Below are 21,149 nucleotides of genomic sequence, written 5' to 3'. Positions count from 1 at the left end.
CCACCTCAGATCCTCAGGCATTAGATCCCAGAGGTTGGGGACGCCTACTTTAAGGGTTTCTGATTCACCCTGTCTGGATTCTCAGGTTTTCTCTGGATACAGGGGGTGCCAGCCACCCTGGGGTGGATGGCAAGCCCAGATCCCTATTCTCTGCTCCCCAAAGAATGGCTAATGGACATTCTAATGCTCCCCCAGTTAGGATGAGGGCATCAGAATGGAGGGGCCATAGAGCCAACAGGGGACAGCAAACAGGTGACAGTAGCCTATTTGCCCCACCTATCCCCGCTACATGGGACCCCAATCCCCAGGAACCATTTGCCATTCTACTCAAAGCTGAGTTAGGAACGAATGGAGCCTAAAGACCCTGTGGAAGACAGGGAAGAACCTTGGCTATGGGCTGAGTGAAGGACAGGGGTCTTTCCACTGTCCTACGGCCACTGAGAGGCCAAGAGTACCAGAGCCAACATCTCTGGGCCCAGCGATGTCCCGCCTGGCATCAGCTCTGACAGCCACTGTCCCGGCTGAGCCCCAAGGAACCTAACACCTGACATCCAAGCTCATCTCCCTGGGGTCCAGGAATCTCACCCTCCCCCAAACCCTGCCATCAGATAATGGAAACTCTGACCTTGTGTCAGGTTGTCATAAGAGACAGCTACAGCAGCAGGACGTGCTGAGAACAAGAGAGGGAGACAGAGCTGGGATTCAAAGAGGCCAGCGCAGCAAGCTGGTGTCCATTCCATCTCCAGGGCCCTGACTTTGCAGGCCAGATCTGGCCAGGAGCTTGAATGTTGGTGCACCGACTATGTGCACCATTCACACGGGTGTGTGTATGTGTGTGTGTATAAATTGTATCAAGCATATATACAAAACTAATATACAGCTTGATGTACTGTAACTCCTACCTGAGACAAGAAACAGGACATTACAAGCACCCAAGAAGCCCCCCAGACGCTAGTGTAAGTTTTTCGTTTATAGTCACAATAATCTTTACAAGAAAGGAGGTGTTATTATCCCCGTTTATCTGTGAAGAAACTAACACTCAGAGAGGCTCAGAAATGTCCTAAAATTTTTCGGTTGATCAGTCAAACCTGAACTCTGGAGTGTCTTTGACTCCAGGGCTCCTGCCAACACTCCACCAGCGTCTCCCCCAGAAATGTGAGGAAAACACGAGAAGGCACAGACGACATGAACCTCCTGATCCCCGTGATCTGGAGGGCTGCACACGGGGGTCCCGCATCGGACGGGTGGTTGGACCTGGCGAAGTTGGGGCCTTTGCCACATCCATGCTCACACTCTCTGATTTCATATTACTGAAATCAAGTTTCAGGGAGTGCGGGTCCTCCCCCGGCCCGGTCTTGCCCTCCCCAACTCTGCATTATGGATGGAGTGAATCATCTGGTAAATAATTCACCTGTAATCGGGATGGTGAGGGTAACGGGAGATCCGGGGTGGATGTGTCAGGAGGTGCCCCGGTTGGCAACCTGAGCCAGACTGCCCCCCAACCTTCCAGGGCTGGGCTTTGCTTTGGAGAGAGGGAGCCTGAGAGGCAGGCAGGAACCTCGGCGGGGCGGCCACGCAGGGAGATGGGGCCATGGTGGGTCAGGGAGCCCTGCTCAGCCCACTCAGCCTCCTGCTGCTGGCACCCCTCTGCCTTCTGCATCCAGCGGCCTCGGGTGAGTGATGCTCAGTCCGCCCTCCACAGGAGCCCACCTCTACTCACATCCCATTATTTCTTCCCCTTTCTTCCTCTGGATCCTCTTTTTGCCCTTGTGTAGCCGTTCAGTGAAGTCCATTAACTTCATCCACCTGCCAGACATCAGCCAGTGTGCACTGAGCGACCTCTCATGCCAGGTTGGGGAGGCAGGGCCGGAGCACCGAGAGTGCTCTGCTCTTCTGAACTTTGAATAGCCGTAACAGCTTGTGCTGAGGGCCACTGTCGGGGTGTAAGCTTAGTGTGACACGGTCAGACCTGGGTTCCAGGACGTTCCCTCCAAAGCTGACAGATTTCAGGGAGCTGGAGGCAGTGGGGAGATCTTTGCAATAGTCCAGGTGGGAGATGCTCATAGCATCCAAAGTAAGGTCCACGGGGTTGGAAAGAACCAGTTTCTGGATTAAATGCCTTTCTCCTTGACCAGCTGAACATCAGAATCTTGACTGCTCCCGTCCCTCCAACTCCACACCCGTCTCCTCCTCTTCTCTCTCTGGGGAAGCTGACAGCAGTGGGGAGAATCTGAGGTCAGGGATTAGGCAGGGCTCCAACCCCAGCTCCTCCATGTACCGTGTGGTTTTAGACGAAGTAATTTCATGTTTCCGAGTCTGGGGAGGGCATGTCGTGGTTGTTATGGTGAAGATCAGTAGGTGATCAGCAGGGGAAGAGTTCAGGGCAGGCACGGTACCAGGGGCACTCAGTCAGCAGAAGCTTGTGTGCGGGAGCCCTGGGGCTCGGTCCTCCAAGGCACTTATCTTTCCTAAGTTTGCTGAGGCTCCCTGCAGCATGCTGACCACAAGCGACAGAAGAACAGGGGCCCAGGCAGGCGTGAGGTTGCCTGCTGGATCTGCCCCCATCGCTGCTGTCTACTGCCTGGTGGACCGGAAGCTCCATGAGGGCAGAGATGGAGGGCCCATTTGTCACGGTAGCCCATGCCTGGCCCCGTGCAGGCGCTCCAGATTAACAGCTGATGAATGAATGGGTGCTGGGTGGGCTGACGGCAGGCTGGGATCATCCCTTTGCTGCAGTGGGTCTGGAATCCCCTGGAGTCCTTACGCAGATATCTCCAGAGCCTGAGTTACCAGTGGTCACGTACACCTCCTGAGCCTTGGGGGTCATTGTCTGGCTGGTCATCAGATTGACTTCTGGATGGTTGTTAATATACAGATTCCTGGGCCCTGAAACCCCTCTCCTCACTCGGGGATTCTGACTCAGTCTTCCGAGATGAGGCCCAGGAATCTACATTTTTATCAAGCTTTCCGAAAGGCCTAATGGGAATCTCTGCTCCAATCCATTCCCTGATTGCAAGAAATCCCCTAACCCCACCCACTCGTACAGCACAGCCAGACAGGAAGCTCTGTGGGCCCCTCAGAAACCATCTCTTGTCCACCAAGTCCAGAAGGGCTTATGCTGCCTTATCAAACCCTGACAAGCCGGCCCGCCCTGCAGACCACCAATAACAGAGATTGTAGGCAAGGAACGGGAGCAGGAGACCTCAGACCGGCCCGGATAGTCTGCGTTGCCTCTCTGTCTCCAGGGCAGCCCCATCCGACCCGAGGAGCCCCCAGGGAGACTTCCTCCATCCAAGGAGTGCGAGGTGGCTCAGTGGAGCTGGCCTGTGGCGCCCAGTCTGCCTCCCTGGTGGTCTTCTGGAGCTTCACTCCCCTGGGCTCTCTGATTCCCCAGCCCGTGGCCGTCGCCAGTGGAGGGGAGTTCAAGGTGGAGGCCAGCGCCTCAGCGCTGGGGGCCGTGAGTCTGCGAAACAGCAGCCTGGTGCTGTGGGAGCTGCAGGAGGGGGCCCGCGGCCACTTCCTGTGCCAGGCCCTGCATGAGGCCAGCGGCCAGCTCCATGTCACCTACTCTTCCCTCGCTCTGGCCGTGCTGGGTGAGGGGCCTGGCCGGGCACCCCGGCAGGCTTGAGCTGCTGTGCATGCTGCTTGGAGTCTATTTGCATGTACCGCCGTTGTGTTCTGCTGGGCTCGGGTTCTATGGGGCCCTCCTCCTGGGAGCAGGGACACCTGGGATCATGGGAAGGGATGCTCAGGGGCCTGCCAGCAAGTGCTGGGCCGCTGGGCATGGCCTTGGTCTGCGATAAACACAGGGCCTCTCCTTCCTCTGGCCAGTGCCCGTATCGAAGCCTCAGGTGTGGCTGAGTGACCCGTCCCCAGTAGAGGGGGCCTCCTTGGTGGCCACATGTATAGTGCGGGAGGGCACGGAGCCTGTGACCTTTGCCTGGCAGCATCAGGCACCCCGAGGCCCTGCAGAGGCTCTCATGGGGGTCACAAAGCGTCTGATCCAGCTGGACCCCGTCAACCGGACCCACCTGGGCTGGTACACGTGCACTGCCCACAACGCCGTCAGCCAGCTGAGCAGTGACGGAGCCTTCCTGGACGTCATCTGTGAGTCACAGTGGCCGAGGGGAAGGGGTCAGGGCTGGCACCCACCTACCCACCTGGGCTTGGCCTCCTGACACATCTCGGGACCCCCAGGAGTACCCTAGCCCTCCAAGAGGCTCCAGCAGGCGGGAGTCAGGGCATTGTACCCATTGGTGTCAAAGACGGCTCTAGTACAGGGCATGTTCACCTTGTCAAGGTCGAGGGCCCTGTTCCCAGGAAAATGTGTATACGTTCAAGGTCAGTTTACCCTAATTTCAGGGGAGGGGCTCAGAAATTCTGCTTTTGACCAATTGGACCCTGAAGAAACAGGGAGGGAGTTTCAGTGAAAAGAGAGGGTGGCAATTTGATCCTAAGTCTGAGGTTGAGAGGTTGCAATTAGAAGTCAGAAACTTGTCTTGGAAGCACACACAGCAAACAAAGGATTAGAAAGATCTCCAAAACAAGTGAGGAAAGAAGCAGCAATCTGTACAAAAGTGGACCGAGGACAAAAATAGCTATCTCAGTAAAGAGAACACATGTAGCAACTTAACTTCTAAAAATTTTTTTCAAAAGATTTTTTTGAATTTAAAAATGAAATCAGGGGTTTGTGTGAAAGATGAAGACGAGGATAGTCTAGCGCTATACTGTCCAATAGGGTAGCCACTGTGTGACTTTGATTTCTTGGGATGTGGCTGAACCTGAGATGTGCTCTGAGTGTAAAGTGCACACTAGACTTTGAAGATTTAATCTAAAAATAAGTATGTATATCTGTGCATATATATGGGCTTCCCCAGTGGCTCAGACAGTAAAAAATCTGCCTGCAATGCAGGAGACCTGGGTTTGATCCCTCGGTCAGGAAGATCCCCTGGAGAAGGGAATGGTAACCCACTCCAGTACTCTTGCCTGAGAAATCCCATGGAGAGAGGAGCCTAGCAGGCTACAATCCATAGGGTTGCAAAGAGTCCGACATGACTGAGTGACTAACACGCACACACATCTATATATATACTTATATATACATATATATATATATTCATCAATACTTTTTAAAAATGACTTTTGAATAAGTGTACATTATTTATTGATTTAGTTTTTAAAAATTTTGTCCATGCCACATGACATGCAGGATCTTAGTTCCCCAACTGGGGATCAAACCCATGCCCCCTTCAGTGGATGCACAGAGTCTTAACCACTGGACGGCCAGGGAAGTCCCAATATTTTTTATGTTGATTGTGCATTGAAACTATAATATTCTGCGTGTATGTGGTTCAACAAAATATTATTAAAATTGGTGTTTTTTTTCACTTGGTTGGCTTTGGTTATTTTTCCTTTCTAAGATTTGGAAAATTTAACACATGTGTGGCTCACATATACCTATTGGATAGTGCTGGTCTAGCACATTTAAGGAGCTAGGACTCTGCCTAAGGATGTCCACTAACAATGGTGGCCTGTGGAGATTGTCAGCAGAGGAGCATGGGGGAGACGGGTGAGAAGTTCTTGGGAAGGAATTAGGAGCAGAATGAAACAAGCAGAGAATTCAGTCATTTCTGGGAATCAGGGAGAGAGAGGACCCAGGAGACAGGGGCAGTGAGTCTCCTCCTGGCTGCTAGGGTTATGCTCAGGTCATCTTCTCACCCTGTTTTCATCCCTTTCCAGTCTAAAAGGATCAACTGCCCCAGTTCCAAGAAACCCCTCAATCCCAGGCAGATGGGAAGGACTGGGCGCCCTGCCTCTTTTCTGCCCAGCTGGGTCTTGCCCATCCCCCCACCTCAGTTCAACCACAGCCCCTCAGGGAACCACACAACAGTCACAGCTGCCCTCCTGAGCTCCCCCGGCCCAGGGTGCTCACCTCCACCAACCCTGGTCACCTACACTGGACTGTGAAGGCCCCTGCTCTTTGAGTTCCTGGGGGCCTAGCACAGTAGTTGACACAGCTGGTACATCATAGATACCCACTGGGTAGGGAGTGAACTCAGCGACGACTGTACGAGTGACTGAAGGAATGAAGGCTGGGAGGTATGACAAGCCTTCCTTGCCCTCCAGATGGTCCAGACAATCCTGTGATCACCGTGGAGCCACTGGGCTTCACTGAGGAGGGGTTTGGGGCCAGTGAGAGGGAAGAGGTGACCCTGAGCTGCCTGGCTGCATCCAACCCCCCCAGCCTCTACGTGTGGCTCCATGACCACACTCAGGTGCATGCCGGGCCCACCTACGTCATCGCCAGTGCCAGCCGTGCCCACACAGGTCTGTACACCTGCCTGGCCCGCAACAGCCGCCTGGACACCCACACGCAGACCAGCATCCAGCTCACCATCTACTGTGAGTGTGTGGGGAGGGGGCCCTTGCAACAGGAGCCCCCCGGACCTGTGCTCTGGCAGAGTCCAGGGGCCCTGGTGTGGACGTGGATTGGGAGGGAACACTTGGGAAACCAGATGGAGTTGCTAGGTGGTCAGAGCTGGTCTATGAAAGCCCTCCAAAGTGGGAAGGGGCGGGAAGACGGGATGACCACATGTAGACCCCCTCCCCAGGGAATTGTTCTTTCACCCTGGGGACTGAACTGAGGCACAGAGAAGGGTAAAGAGAAGGGGACAAAGCAGGGAAAGGGAGACTTCCCAGGTGGGGGCCTAGGGGGGCTCTGGGATTCCTCATGGACTCTGAATACCCACCCCTCTCCCAGCCTCTGCCCTGGGCCTGAGAACTATGCCTTTCCCTTATCAGCTCCTCAGACAGATCGCTCTTTCCCCTTTCACCAACTTCTCCCTACTTCCTCTACCCTTGACACCTCAGGCCTCCAGGCTCCCAGGTCGGTGGGGGGTGGTGGGGAGGTTGCGGCGCACAGCTCCAGCCCTGCCCTCACACGCTTCTCCACCCAGATCCCCCCAAGGCGCAGCCCTCCTGTGCTGTTCTCCCTGCCCCTGAGGCACTGACTTTGGTCTGCACCTGGCCTGGGGGGCTTCCAGCTGCCCAGCTGCAGTGGGCCGGACCCCAGGGAGCTGGCCCCACTGCGCTCAGCAACGTCACCTGGAGTTATGCAGCCACGCATCTTGCCAACAGCAGCTCCTTCACCTGCACTGGCAGGCACCCAGCTCTGGCTCTGCCCATGCTCTGCAGGATCACGCTGTGTGAGTGGAGATGGTAGATGGCAGGGCAGGCCAGTGCAGGCAGAGGAGTGGGCAGGGGGCCGGGGCCCAGACCACTGGGGCCATGGGGTTGGAGGAGGGGCTGCAGACCACAGTCTCCCAGACCTGCTGCTTAATGGGGAGGTGGCAGCTTAGTCCCCACCTCCAGCTTTCTCTCCTCTCCAGCCCTGGTCTCCACCCACACGGTGGCTTAAGTCTGGCTTAGAGCCCCGTGACACCCTTGTTACCATCTCCCAGCCCCCAGGGAGGACCTTATTTTTACTGGTCTATTCTCGCACGCTTGCAATATCCACAGGATCTTAAAGAGTTGGACACGACTTAGTGACTGAACAGCGAAAAATTATCGCATGTTGGCCTTGAGACTTGCCTTTAGTTTTCTTTCTACATTGGAAACTCCTACCCATCTACCAAGGCCAAGTTCATATGTCGTCCTGTCTTCAGTCCTCTTCCCTGAAGACCCAGAGACTTTGTCTTTCTACCTATGCTCTAGCACACATCAGATTATATTGCACTCTGTTCCCACTGTTTCCCAGGCACATGGTCAGCCCTCAATAAATGTCAAATGAATGAATGAATGAATGAGTGAGTGAGTGACTGTGTACTCAGAGGCATGAGTGAGTGAAGCAATTAATGAAGAGTGAAGGGATGGGTAGGCCTTCCAGCCCTTTCTCCTCCTGTAGCGCCGTGCTGAGCCATGATTCTCTACCCAGGGGAACCGCTCTGGAGCCCCACTTGCTGGACCATGGCCACAATCAGAGACCAGTTCATCATGCTGAGCTGTGAGTGGCCCGGAGGCGAGCCCCCTGCTGTGCTGAGCTGGCTTGATGAGCAGGAGCAGCCTCTGGGCAGCAGCAGCTCCTCCCCGGCCGTCTACCTCCTGCAGGCCCAGGAAGACCTAGTTGGCAGAGAGTTCACGTGCCGGGGCACTCACCCACTCAGGGTCCCTGACCCGCTCTGCCAGCTACGGCTAGGTGAGTCAGAGCTAGAGGCTTGGTTCTGGGGCGGGATGGGAAGAGTGGCTCTCTGGAATTAGGGCGAGGGGCTCTGGGGGTTGGCGGCTGAGGAGAAATGCAGAGTAAGTCAAGACTCTGCGTCACCTCCCCTCCCAGGGCCTCAAGTTTTTTGATGCATAAAATCAGGGGGCTTGGTCTAGGTCTGTGTTGTCCAATAAAAATATAATGTGAGCCATAGATAGAATTTAACATTTTCTAGTAACCATGTTTTAAAAAAGTAAAAAGAAACAGTGAAACGTTTTATTTAGCTTGATATACCCAACACACTGGGCTTCCCTGGTGGCTCAGATGGTAAAGAATCTGCCTGCAGTGTGGGAGACCTGGGTTTGATGCCTGGGTCAGGAAGATCCCCTGGAGAAGGGAATGGCAACCCACTCCAGTGTTCTTGCCTGGAGAATCCCATGGACAGGGGAGCCTGGCAGGCTACAGTCCATCGGGTTCCAAAGAGTTGGCACGACTGAGCGACTAACACAACCCAACACACTGATATACTAATTCCAACGTGTAATAATAAAATTATCAGTGACATTTACATTCTTTTTTCTTTTCATACTGCCTTCAAAATCTAATGTGTGTGTTTCCAGTGGCAGAACGTCTCAATGTGGACTGGCCACATTTCAAGTGCCAAATTGTCATGTGTGGCCGGGGAGTAGGGGAGGGGGGCTGTTATTGGACTGCAAGATCTAGACTTGGAGGGATGCTGTGGCCCTCATTTTCATCAATTTGCACAAGGTGCCTAACTGTCTTCTTGATTTGCATTAACGAATCAGGCACCAGAAGTCCTCCCCTGCTTCTCCGACTCCCGCTGTTTTTTGTCTGATTTCTTTCTGTGTCTTCATCAGGCCAGGCCAGTCCTGCTTATCGCCAACTCATGGACAAAGAATTAAACATTGAAGTAAAAATTTGAGAAAAGCGAACGGCATAGCCGTCACCCAGAACGCTTCTGACAAAATGCTTCATGTCTTAGTCTGCAAAGGCTGAGTGACTAGCATGGTTTTCAGGGAGGTCCACCACTCAACATATTTCTTTCCCTTATTACTCAGCCTCAGGACTGGAAATTCCATCATAGGAGATTCATGAACACCTGAAACCCTGGGTCTTTAGGAGTTAGTCCATAAAAACAGCACCTGCTGTGGGCCCGGCCCTGTGCCCGGGGTGGAGGCGCTGTGGGCCTTTGCGGGGTGGGGATAGGAGGCCCTGGGCCAGGTGCTGGGAGGAGGTGGTTAATGCAGAGGTTAAGAAGGGCGGGGGCCCACCTGTAGGAGCTGCTCTGGGGTCGGGAGGGAGAGAAGCATCATGAAATACAACTACTGTCAGTAAAACTTGGAGCAGGTGGTGCTGGGAATACAGCAGAGAATGAGAGCCTGAAAGAGGGGGCAGACCGGGCCAAGGCAGGCTTCACTATCAACTCTACAGCCCTCCCATCTGCTTTCTCCCCTCCCCACTCCCTCCACCACTGGCCAGCGCCTCCCCTCTGAGCATCCCCACCAGCACAGGGGGCACCTTCTCACCTATCCTCTCTGTCCCTACAGAAGCCCCTCAACTGGCAGTGGCTGAGCCCCGGGTGTCAGTGCTGGAGGGGGAAGAGGCCTGGCTGGGATGTACCCTCCTGGGGGGCATGCCACCTGCCCAGCTCCTCTGGCTGGGACCTCAGCGACAGCAGGTGGAGCCGGGCACTTTGGGATTCACTCTGCACCCTGAGGGGACCCAGCTGCGCCTGAGTGTCCAAGGTGCCGACCCAGTCCGCCACGGGGGCACCTACCAGTGCGTGGCCCAAAATGCCTTGGGCAACAGCAGTCGGAGGGTCCTGCTGGAGGTCCTGAGTGAGTGAGGGGTGGTGTGCACGTGTGCATGTGCGCACAGAGGGAATGGGGAACCTCCAGCCACTGCTCTTTAGGTGGAAAGGCATATGGATTCTCTGCTTCAAACATTGGATGTGTTATCTTTCTCAGGCACAGATGGACCCTCAAAAAACACAAACCCCATGTGAACATGAATCAGATACCCTCGCGTTCAGGCAAACAGAACTCCATGTAGTCAGAATAACTTCCTTTTCCTCCATTTATAAGGGGCTTCCCTGGTGGCTCAGTAAAGAATCTGCCTGCAAAGCAGGAGACCCGGGTTTGATCCCTGGGTTGGGAAGATTCCCCTGGAGAAGGGAATGGCAACCCACTCCAGTATTCTTGCCTGGAGAATCCCATGGACAGACCATGGAGCCACGGAGTCGGACACAACTGAGCGATTAACACACACCTCCATTTACAGAGGAGGAAACTGAGGCCAGTGTGTAAGTCTAGGGTAAACAGACCAAAACTACACAGAAGTGGTCGAGACTACAACCCCCCTCTCCGCATCCCCACACCACCAGCTGTATCTCAACGAAACCCTAATAAGCCCTGGAGCACACACATGCATGCACACACATGCCTGTATGTGTCCCCGCCTTCACCCCAGGATACCCCGCTCCCCCCAACGTCACCATCAGCCGCCTGACCTACGGGAGACGCCGGAGCGAGGTGCAGCTGCAGTGGACCGTCCGAGGCCCTGGCAATCTGACGGGCTTCCTGGTACAGCGAAGGGCCAGCCTCCCAGGCCTGGGGGCAGGGGCTTGGGAGACCGTGGCTGGTGACATCGAGCCGGAGAGCAGGGGCCGGCGGCTGGGGGGCTTGGACCCGGGGGTCCTCTATGCCTTCCGCGTCCTGGCTCTGAATCATCGTACGGCTGGCCATCCCTCTGAGGTGAAGACACCAGGTGCCTGGGCTTGCGCCGTGGAGAGACTTGCTTTTCTCCACTGAACCCAACCCGAGTCATTTTCTTCTCCACAGGGCATGCGTTCCTTTTTTGTTTCGTCCTGAGCCCCTCCACCCCCAGTCTCTGTCCTCTCCTCTGCCCTCCCCCTCTCAAGTAACCCCACTGCTGTCTTTCCGTCCCTCTCAGAGTCTCTGGAGGCCTGGGCCTAGCAGCGAGAACCATAGTCCAGTTCAGATGAAATAGTGAACGGGAGGTGTAGTTGCTGGTAGTTAAATTAGGGTGAGGGCCCAGCTCTGCGCCTCAGTCTCACCTCCTAGGGCACAGGTGGGCTCTTGGCTTCCTGCTGTTCATTCTCCACCGTGGGTATTCCTTCCCTCCTGCCCCAGGCGGCCGAGATAACCAGACTACTGCCTGCTCTGCCAGATAGAGGGGGCTTGGCTGGGGTCTCAACACCCCAGGAGCCCAGGCAGGCTGAGCACCCTCTCCTGGGGAGACACCTGGTCTCCCGATTCTCTAGGTCAAGGCTTGCTCTTGATCACAGCCCCCAACCCCCAGGTGGAGGGCCAACCGGAGGAGCAGGGCACGGCCTGCATGATGCCCCAGAGCCGCTGTTGCCGAGCTCAGCAGTGGCTCTAAACCTACCCTGTACACCCTCTCCTAGCGGACCCTCCCTTCAGCGCCTATGCGGCAGTGCTGGGTGCGGCAGGCACAGGAATGGTGGTGGCGACAGTGGCCTCCCTGCTGGTGTTCCAGTATGCTGCCCGGCACCCGGACACCTTCCCGTGTGAGTGGGAAGCTCAAGGACTGGGCTGTTGACCCCAAGAGGCAGCCCCATATTAGATAGGCTTCCCTGGTGGGTCGGATGGTAAAGAACCCACTTGCCAGTGCAAGAGATGCTAGAAACTCGGGTTTGATCCCTCGGTGGGGAAGATCCCCTGGAGGAGGAAATGGCAACCCACTCCAGTATTCTTGCCTTGGAGAATCCCATGGACAGAGGAGCCTGGGCTATGGTCCACAGGGTTGCAAAGAGTTGAACACAACTGAACAACTTAGCACACAATACGGAGACTCCCCTGGGCCAAGAATCTAGGCTCTTCCTTAGTTGTGACCTCTTCCCAAAGCTGGAGTCCCTCAGGGCTCCAACCCTGAACCTTGGGGCATCTAGGGCCACCCCCTTCCAGGTTCCTGAGCCTGGGGAGAGGAGGGTTATTCTCCTGGGACCTAGGCTGGCTGCTCAAGAAATGCACCTCTTCCTTTTCTTCCTTCAGGCCTTGGGCGCTTGCTCGTTCCCAGGTGCGTGTGGAAGCCCAATCATTCTGGAGGTCAGGATTTTCTTCTAACTGGACAGGAAGGCTGGGAAAGTATAACTTTACTCTCCTACTTCACCCTCAGGGAGCAAAGTCACCAATATCAGGGCTCAAGGGGTGGCCCCGAGGCAATGCCAGGTAAGCCCAATTTTACCCCCAAACTGGGGAGAATAGTCATGAGTCACCCATGATAATCAGTCTCCCTTGTCCTCTGGGAGCAACCTGGGACACCCCCAGGCACCTCTCTTTCCTTTGCTTGTGTCCATTCTCTGTAGGCACCGAACCATCCCCCACCACCCCAGGTTCAGATCCTGCACAAGAATCCACGGAGCCCCCGGTGAACGTCACCGTCACAGTGACGGCCACACCATGAGGCCCCAAGCGGAAGGTGCCGACAGGCTTAGGGAGATGGCGGGGGGATGGGAACATCCCCTCGTCACATTGAATCTTAAAGACCCTAACTACCCCTTCCCGCTGGATAAGCATCTTCTTACAACCAGCGGAAGGCTCAGCTGCAGGGCCTCTAATGACTTGGTTATGAAACCAGTCCTGGCCCAGCTCATGGCAGACGGAGGTGGAAAAACCAGGAAGACACATGACTGCGGAGAAGATCGCTGGCTGTCCGAGGGCAAGTGAGAACCACGGTGCTGGGAAAGGTGTCTGGAGCCATATGACCTAGCTTCCTGCCTCCAGCCTGAGTTCACGCACTGAACAATCTCTCAATAAATCACTCACGATGCTCTCACTGGTGGAGGGTTATTTCACTTGCAGTTCCCACAGGGAGAAGCTGACCAGCTTCAGTCGGGACCCAGGTTTCGCTACTGGGAGGAAGCTAGGAGATGGGAAATGAGATAGGCAGGTGTGTGTGTGCCCTTCATGCAACGGTAGCAAGAAATGTGCTCTTCTCCCATCTAAGTACTAACCAGGCCCGACCCTGCCTAGCTTCCGAGAGCAGATAAAATTCGGCACCTTCAGGATGGTAGGGCCGTAGAGATGTGATCTTCTGGCTCTTTCCCAATCTCCAGCTCCTTCCCCCTCAAACACAAGCTGCACCAGGGCTGGTAGCAGAGCCAGGTGTCCAGAGTCCTTGCCTCCCTTTCACCTCTCATGCAGGCACAGCACAGAGCCTGCCGTGGCCAAAGGGCTCACAGTCGCTGGACTCGAGAATCTGTGCCAACAAGACGGGACAGGGGTTCCTGCCACCAGGCTGGGGGAGCTGGCTGCCAGGGGCCCGGGGCTGGCCAAAGTCACACTCTGTCAGCCGCCGGCATGACTCACTGGCTCCGAGCGTGTGTGTCTGACATCTGGGTGAAGCACAAATGCGTGCTTGTTCCACTGCCTCCGCGGGGGACGCAGAGAACAGCCAGGCGGCCAAGGGATGGTCCTGCCAGGAATCGGGAGAGTGGCGCCTGAGAGGAAACGGAGCGCTGACAGAAACGGCGCGCTCCTGTTTCTCACGGACTCAGTCTCTACGAGAAGAGGGCTTTCGGGTTCCCTCAGAGCTCTCAGGACTGGGGCTGCGGGTCAAGGAAGGCCCGTTTAAATCTGGGGAACACGGCGTGACAGGGCCCACCCCAGGCAAAAGTCCCTGGTGGCTTTCTGGTTGAAGCAGCCCCGACACTGGTTTTTTTTGTTTTTGTTTTTGGCTGTGCTGGATCTTGTTGTTGTTTAGTTGCTAAGTTGTGTCCAACTCTTTGCGACCCCATAGACTGTAGCCCCCCAGGCTTCTCTGTCCATGGGATTTCCCAAGCAAAAATACTGGAGTGGGTTGCCATTTCCTTCTCCAGGGGCTCTTCCTGACCCGGGGATCGAACCCGTGTCTCCTGCATTGGCAGGCAGGTTCTTTACTCTCTGAGCCCCCAGAAAAGCCACGTGGGAAGTGCCAGACCTTAGCTGTGGCACGCAGGATCTAGTTCCCTGACCAGGGAGTGAACCTCGGCCCCCGGAGCATGGAGTCTTAACCACTGGACACCAGGGAAGTCCCACCCCAGACACTTTTTTTTTAGGGCAGTAAAGCTAAGCTGCTTCTTAAGACTAAATTTCTGGGGTTCACATGGACATGGCTCTAGGTTAACGGTAAAAATAGACAAGGTCTGAGACGGGATCCCTCTTTCTCACTCTCCTCTGCCCCCATTTCCTTCTGAAGAAATGCTAAGCCCCCTAAGGGGATGTATCTGCTTTGACAGAGCTCCTTGCTGCAGATATTTTCCCAGCCACACATAATGTATTTGTCCTGGATCCTTTTTCTTCAGGGCCTGGATCTCTGCAGTCAGATCAGAAAGGATTAATTCACTTGACTCTAAGTTACGCAGAGGAGGTTAAGGACGGACACGTCCAAAACATTTCAAAGACATGCACCCATCTCCACCACAAGCTATAAGCAGCTTCACACAGACAGGGAGCATCAGAGAACTGCATCTTCATGAGCTACTCTACATGAAAGCAGCATTCTCTTTTAATAGAAAATCATATCGACCAAATAAAACCTGTCAAAGCTACGTCATTTAAAATATATACAATTTCAAACATAATATTACAACTTTAAGGAAAATAAAACATACTTTTCAATATGATACAAAAACATGCATCTGAAAATCACTGCTTTAGGAGAGAGCAACACAGGTGAAATTCAGTTAGAAGGCTGACTTCTTGGCAGTCCTGTAGCTGGAATGAGACTTGCGTCACGATCAGCTTAGTAATCTGTATCCGTCTTCGCAGACTCATTTGACAAAAACAAAACTCAGAAAGAAATGCCTTTTGTTTTTAAAGACCACTTCAAAAGGTTTAAAACATTGCCATTTCACTTACATTCTGTACAGCGCCCATCATCAGAGGATCAGTGCATAACCAAAAGAAGGGGGAAAAAAAGGAGCTAGAGAAATGATATAGCAGAAGGGGCAGTTTGATGCTAAAACAAAGACTCACAGAGTTCTAAGAGAAGGGATGTGAAGAGGTCTGATGGATTACAGGATCACTCTCACGCTGAGAGAAGGTCAAATTTCCGGGGAAGGGGTGGTAGCAAGGGAGGGGGGTCACGGGGAGAAAGGAGGGCTCCGGGGAGACCAGGTAATAAGCTCAGAGCTCTGCCCGCGGGGCACAGGGACAGCCTCTCTAGTTGTGGAGCTAGAGCATTGGAGGAATTCTGCGGTGGGGAGGACCGGGGGCTTACAGAACGGGTTCCATCAGCAGAGTGAACCGCAATGGTTTTGGAAAGCAGTCTGGAAAAACAGGAGCTCAGATTCCCGCTCCAGATAAGTTCAGATTCAGGCTCTGTGGCTCACCCGTGTGATCTGGGGACTTTATCACCTACTTAGTAGCTGTGTCTTAACAGGAAGATTTGAGATAGTAGTAGCAAGCACCAGCAGTCTGGTACATAACAGTAACTCCACAAATGTTAGGGCCATTGCCCATGCTGTCCTGTCCTCTGACTTCCTGGCAAGTAACATTAGGTAGGACTGTTTTGGGTAAATGTGCAGAGCATAAAAGTTCAGAACAACTCATAGTTAGAGAGCACTCATAACTCCTAAACATGAAGGCAATTATATATATATATATTTATATTTATATATCTCAATATATAAAAGCATTTTTTATAAATAAAATACAATTAAAGGGATAACACTTAAAACAGCGTTACTAATAATATAAATAAAGCAGTCCACAACGAGATTGCCCTACAGTTAAAGTCATTTTTCTCTTCCTAGTGGACAAATCCCATATTCAAACTCAATCTTTAAAAGCAGTTTATGACCTAAGGCTCACGCTAATACACCTCTGTTTCCTGAATCAAAATGACTGCTTACAAACACTTACCCCCCAGTTTTCTGAAACTCCCTTTGTGAGTGTAGCACTATAACCTGACTGGCAGACACAGGGGATGTTTTCATATTCCATGTCCTTTGCTGGCCACAGAAGTAAAGGATGCAGCTAACTCCCTCCAAAGCTAACTGCATCTAGGCAACAAGGAAGAATAAATCCAGTACACTATAGGTGTGGATGTCTGAAATGGAGAATTTGACTCTGGAGCATCCGTGGTACCTGACTATGAAACTGTATCCACTACATTCTACTCCAAGTAATCCTTGCATAGTGACCCAGCTCACACGGCACATTCCGCTAGCGGTTCTATTTCTAAAATATATAGACGTATGTAAGGGAATATGGAGGCATTTACATAGGAAGTCGATTAATACAGTATTCTACTCTATTTTACTGCAATTGTTGGGAAACTGTAAAAATATTTTCACTTATGCTAGAATCGCTTGACTCTCCATAAAGAGAATTGTTTTGTTTTGTTTTTCCCCAAAGGGATGCACAATCCAAAAAAGGGCAGTGATCCATAAAGCTCGAGTCAAGCCATCAAATACACTGAGTGCTGTGTTGTTTTGTTTCGGACGTGGAGAAGAAAAGCCTTTCAACGGCAGCTGCAAATGTCCTTGTCACTCAGAGGCAGCAATAACTGTGATTTACGAGCTCTGCCAATCAAAGCTATAGGAGCCTGTTACAATGACGACATTCGGGAAAAATGTCAGGAAACTTCAAACCTCCAGATTCTTTTCTGACACTCACATCTTTCAGGTATTGCCCAAGCTGGAACTTAGAAAATACGGATTTTTCGGGGGTGTTGCACCACGATACTTCCTATACTAACAGGAGAGCTTCCGCCAAGATGATCCACCTGGAACCTTCCCTTTCTTCTTAAAATATGGATCTTTCTCTTCTAGTCACCATTTGAAAGTCTTATTTTTCTCTTAGAAACAGTCAAAAAGAGCCCCATGGTAACCATGTTATAAATAAATGTGATTTTAAATGATACTGGGTTTGAAGGCATGCTTTTTCTCTCTGGTCCTGGCTCCCTTTCTGCCTTCTACAACAACCCAACCAGACCAGCTTAACCTCTGTCATGTCCACAACACTGTGATTACTGCCTAGAAAACTGGATGTAACCTGTGCCCACATGCAGACAGCCTATAGGTCAACCATCACCTCCGTGGAAGGCACTCATCAAATTTACAAGACATCTATTATAAACATCAGGTGTAACAACTGTGGTTGATTTCCAATGTTCTCAGACAGTCTGATAATGCAATAGTGAAAGACAAGCTTTCCATCTGAAAACTCCCAAGTGGCCTGTGCAATTCCCTCTTAGCTGAATCAGCCAACAGGTAGGATCCTTGCAGGAGGGGCTCTTACTGTCGCTGAGGCTCTTGGACAACACGGTCTCAGGTGATTGAAACTGTGCCAAACGAGGTTGTTTACTGATGAAGGGAAGGAAGGAAGAGGGAGGGAAACTTTTAAGGCATAAATAACATAAAAGGGCACACCTTTTAAGATACATTCATATGACATCACTACGACAAAAAATAAATAACGATCTTTCTCTGAATTGAACTAATGTCCTTCACACAGTCCACTCCCAGGGCTGTTCCGTGCAGTTGCTGGCTTGCAGTGGGGACGTGACGGCGCCCTGCTGCATCCTCAGGTTTCCTGGGGTTGCTGAAGGGCCCCTGGAGGACTGTCTGCAGGAGTGCCAGGAGGACACCACGGTGTCTCTTCAGTACAGGCCTTCGAGACAGGTGGCAAAATAAGAGGATTCCAACGTAAAATGTTGCTCTCAGCTTCTGAAGGCACACAGCTGTCTCCTGAAAAACAAAGGTTTGGAAGCACTATGAAATGAGAAAGGCTGATTTTTATCAAAGCAGTCTAAAAACACTACCCTCAGCAATAAAGAAAGAACCATGAGCAAAATTAGAGCCCAGTTATGTTTATGTTTGAATCTGAGGGAGGCAGAGGTTTAAAATAAAGTTGAGCTCTCATGGACAGTGACATGATTCACCTAAGGGTTACAGCAAACCCCTTAAAAGCCCCCAAGTAACCATGTTCAAGAACTACTACAACTCCAGAATCAACTCAGACGAGAAAAGAAGCCTAGGATCACAGAATGCACCCTTCTAGCAAGTCTACTGTTCGGGTACAAACTGAATCAAAGCCTATTTGGATTTATTTTCCAGAATAGGATAGAATGAACAATCACAGATGAAGGACGTGTATCACAGAATTTCAGGGACCTCCCTGGCAATCCAGTGATTAAGATTCCCTGTATTGGGACTACAGGTTCGATCCCTGGCTGGGGAACTAAGATCCTACATGCCGTGCAGTGCGGCCAAAAAATTAAAAAACGCCAACAAAAGAACATCCCCAAACACCCCAGAATTTCAAAGAATCCTTTACAGAGTCAACTTTTATTGACATATCCAATACCCCCACGCAATAATCTAAGAAATATGAGTTGATCACAGAAAGAACGTTCTGAAAGCATCATCTCTCCTGATATAGTTCTTAGTTAACTGAAGACTATTTAGAAACTTGAGATTTACAATGTCTTGCTGTACCTCTGTGGAACTCTGCTGTATCTTCCACACAGTAGGAACTGGCCCCATCTCTACTGTCTTGACAGCAAATCGGCTGAGCAGGTGTTGGTGTCTCGTCCTCTTTGACGCCCTCCTCAGGTGGCTGAATGCAGTCGGGGACGGTGGAAGCCAGACACACAGGCATCTTCATGTGGCCGAAGGGCTTCATTTCCAAACTGTCTTGAGGATAAGGTGCTATCACTGGGACCACAGGAAGGGGGCTGCTGCTGAAAGTGCTGCTGGTTTTGGTGAAACACCTACAAAGGGTAAACCCAAAGAGAGAGAATTGTGTCTAGAGGCATCAATAATTAAAATTCAGTTATTTTGAAATATTATTTGGTATTTTGTATCCACAGATTCTTAAGGAAGACTGGTGCTTAAAAATAACTAAATGATTCACTATGATTTGAATTAGCAAGATCTCAAAAATTAAAGTGAAATACAAAGGAGAAGGCATCAAAATGCAAACCAGTGAATAATGGAACAGTACACGATGACTCATCACCTGCATCCTTTGCCTCTGTCCACTGTTAGAAGTTGTCTTTCATAATAAACTAGTTCCTGAATATAGCACACAGAAGGAAAAGGCCATTCATGCTGGAAGGAGTGAAGCAGAAAAAGAGGAAAAGGACAGAAAGCGGAGAAACTTATGGCCACGTGAGAGAAATGACCTTATGAAAGCCAACAAAAATACAGTTTTGAAACCAGCGATGTTCCCTTTCACTCTTGGAAGACACACTATAAGAACTAGACATTCAAAATCCAAGTTTTGTTTATTTTTCAATTTTTTTTTCTTTGCAGAATTAATTGCCAGAATTTATTAGTACTAAACATTCACTTCAATTCTGCCCTACTTTTGTCTCCTGTCTTCATCCAAGATATGTGTTTTCTCTAATTTTTTCTTCCTGTTCTTCAGATTGGATAATCTCTATTGATCTTTTAGTTTATTGACTCTTTCTTCTGTTGTCTTCAATTTTATATTAAGCCCAAACAGTAAATTCTGCATTCCAGTTATTTATGCTTTTCGGCTTTGGAACTTCCATTTGATCTTTACAGGTTCTATTTCTAAGATGAAGTTCCCCACGTGAAGCCACAGTGTGTTGTTCATTGAGTCCTTGAGCATATTTGTAACAGGGTCTGTTTCTATTGACAATTTTCTTCCCTTGAGTAAGGATCACTTTTTCCTATTTTTTACATGTATAGTAACTTTTTTTTTTTAACTGGATTTTTCCCTCTGATTTTCTGGTTGTTCTGTTGACCTCAAACTCCATCTTTCAACACCTTCAGTTTGTGTTCTTAATCCAAGATTGAAGAATGTCCTCAGGCAAAAACCCACAGACAAATGTTACCCATTGTCTTTCAAGGTTAGATGTATTCAGTTTCTGCCTGTTTCTTGTTACTCTACAATACTTTCAGATTTGCCCAGATTCCATCATTATTACCTGTGGATGATAAGCTATTCCATCATTAATAGAAACTGGAGACTGGAGACCCAGAAGTATTTACATATAAAATAAAAATACTTTTTATTTATAAAATTAGGAGTGAGAAAAGTGAAGACATTTTATGTGACTTTGGTCGGGAAGGTTAGGTAGGAAATACACAAGTACGCTGGAGTTAGGCATGTTAGGGAATACAGGTAAGAACTCTGTGGACTTGCAGCCTTTTCACATGGGATAGCATGCTTCTGGAACATCAGATCAGGAAGGGGAGTCCACACAGCTGTCACGGGCATCTCTGTTGCTTCTAGTTACTAGAAATAACAAATGCTAAGCTTGAAGCCTTGGAACCTGAAAGAGAATAAGATATCTGTCAGTAAACCAAATCCTTAATTTAAATACGTTCAACTTTAATTTCAAAGAGAGAAATATATCGACTGTACACTTAGTAGAATCCAGATACAGTCATCGGGTATGAACGCAAAGTATGTCTGTTAGGTATTCATCTGCACAGAGAAACGTGACTGCAGCGTAATCTAATATGACTGTAATCCTAACCTTTAACACCATCAGAAAAAACACATACCTGATTGAAAGAAAATCTGTATTCCGATGCAAGTGTTAAGGCAGTAAAAAGTAGAGGAAGGACTGGTACGGAAGAAAGTGTGTTGGAGCCAGAATCAAAGCACTGGGCTAGCAGACCATGACTCTAGGAGAGCAAGGCATTCCTCATGGGTCTGCTGGACATTTCATTCAACTCTGAACTTAAAATTTTTCCTGGGATGCTGGGATGCCGACAAAGGTAAACACAGATCTCCTGACATTCATTTAAAAGTGTCCATGTTATCATCTTTTCATGAGTCTCTTCTGCTGTCTCAATACCCAGGGAATCTGAAAACTCTCTTGAATGTATTCAATTCATGAGAAACTACAGAGTCTAAACAGGGTATTCACCTAAGATGTGTGGCAAGGTCAGGGGGAAAATTTTTTGTTTCTTTTTCTGGCC

The 21,149-nt window shown here is 50.7% G+C and overlaps 2 protein-coding genes across 3 annotated transcripts in view; one reads left to right on the top strand and one right to left on the bottom strand.

Moving 5' to 3' along the window:
* Positions 1 to 1,591: 1,591 nt before the first annotated feature.
* On the top strand, positions 1,592 to 12,667 carry VSIG10L2 (V-set and immunoglobulin domain containing 10 like 2). Its single transcript, XM_055581229.1, has 12 exons — positions 1,592 to 1,673; positions 3,246 to 3,593; positions 3,832 to 4,107; positions 6,127 to 6,402; positions 6,957 to 7,205; positions 7,934 to 8,194; positions 9,769 to 10,059; positions 10,691 to 10,987; positions 11,649 to 11,771; positions 12,256 to 12,280; positions 12,380 to 12,432; positions 12,570 to 12,667. Exons 1-12 carry the CDS (start codon positions 1,592 to 1,594, stop codon positions 12,665 to 12,667), a joined length of 2,379 nt encoding a protein of 792 aa, XP_055437204.1.
* A 2,068-nt stretch (positions 12,668 to 14,735) lies between these two features.
* CDON (cell adhesion associated, oncogene regulated) overlaps positions 14,736 to 21,149 on the bottom strand; it is a 100,748-nt gene continuing 94,334 nt past the window's right edge. For both annotated transcript variants that reach the window (XM_055581226.1, XM_055581225.1), the window contains 2 exons: positions 18,687 to 18,961; positions 14,736 to 17,936 (listed from right to left, as the gene is read on the bottom strand). In XM_055581226.1, coding sequence (XP_055437201.1) covers positions 17,773 to 17,936; positions 18,687 to 18,961 — 439 coding nt within the window. In that variant the 3' untranslated portion in view covers positions 14,736 to 17,772. The remainder of the gene's footprint in view (positions 17,937 to 18,686; positions 18,962 to 21,149) is intronic.

Source organism: Bubalus kerabau, chromosome 5 (assembly GCF_029407905.1).
Source record: "Bubalus kerabau isolate K-KA32 ecotype Philippines breed swamp buffalo chromosome 5, PCC_UOA_SB_1v2, whole genome shotgun sequence".
In the NCBI taxonomy this organism is placed as follows: Eukaryota; Metazoa; Chordata; class Mammalia; order Artiodactyla; family Bovidae; genus Bubalus; species Bubalus kerabau.
Note: the sequence above shows the minus strand (reverse complement) of the source record. Positions and strands in the feature narration are given on the sequence as shown.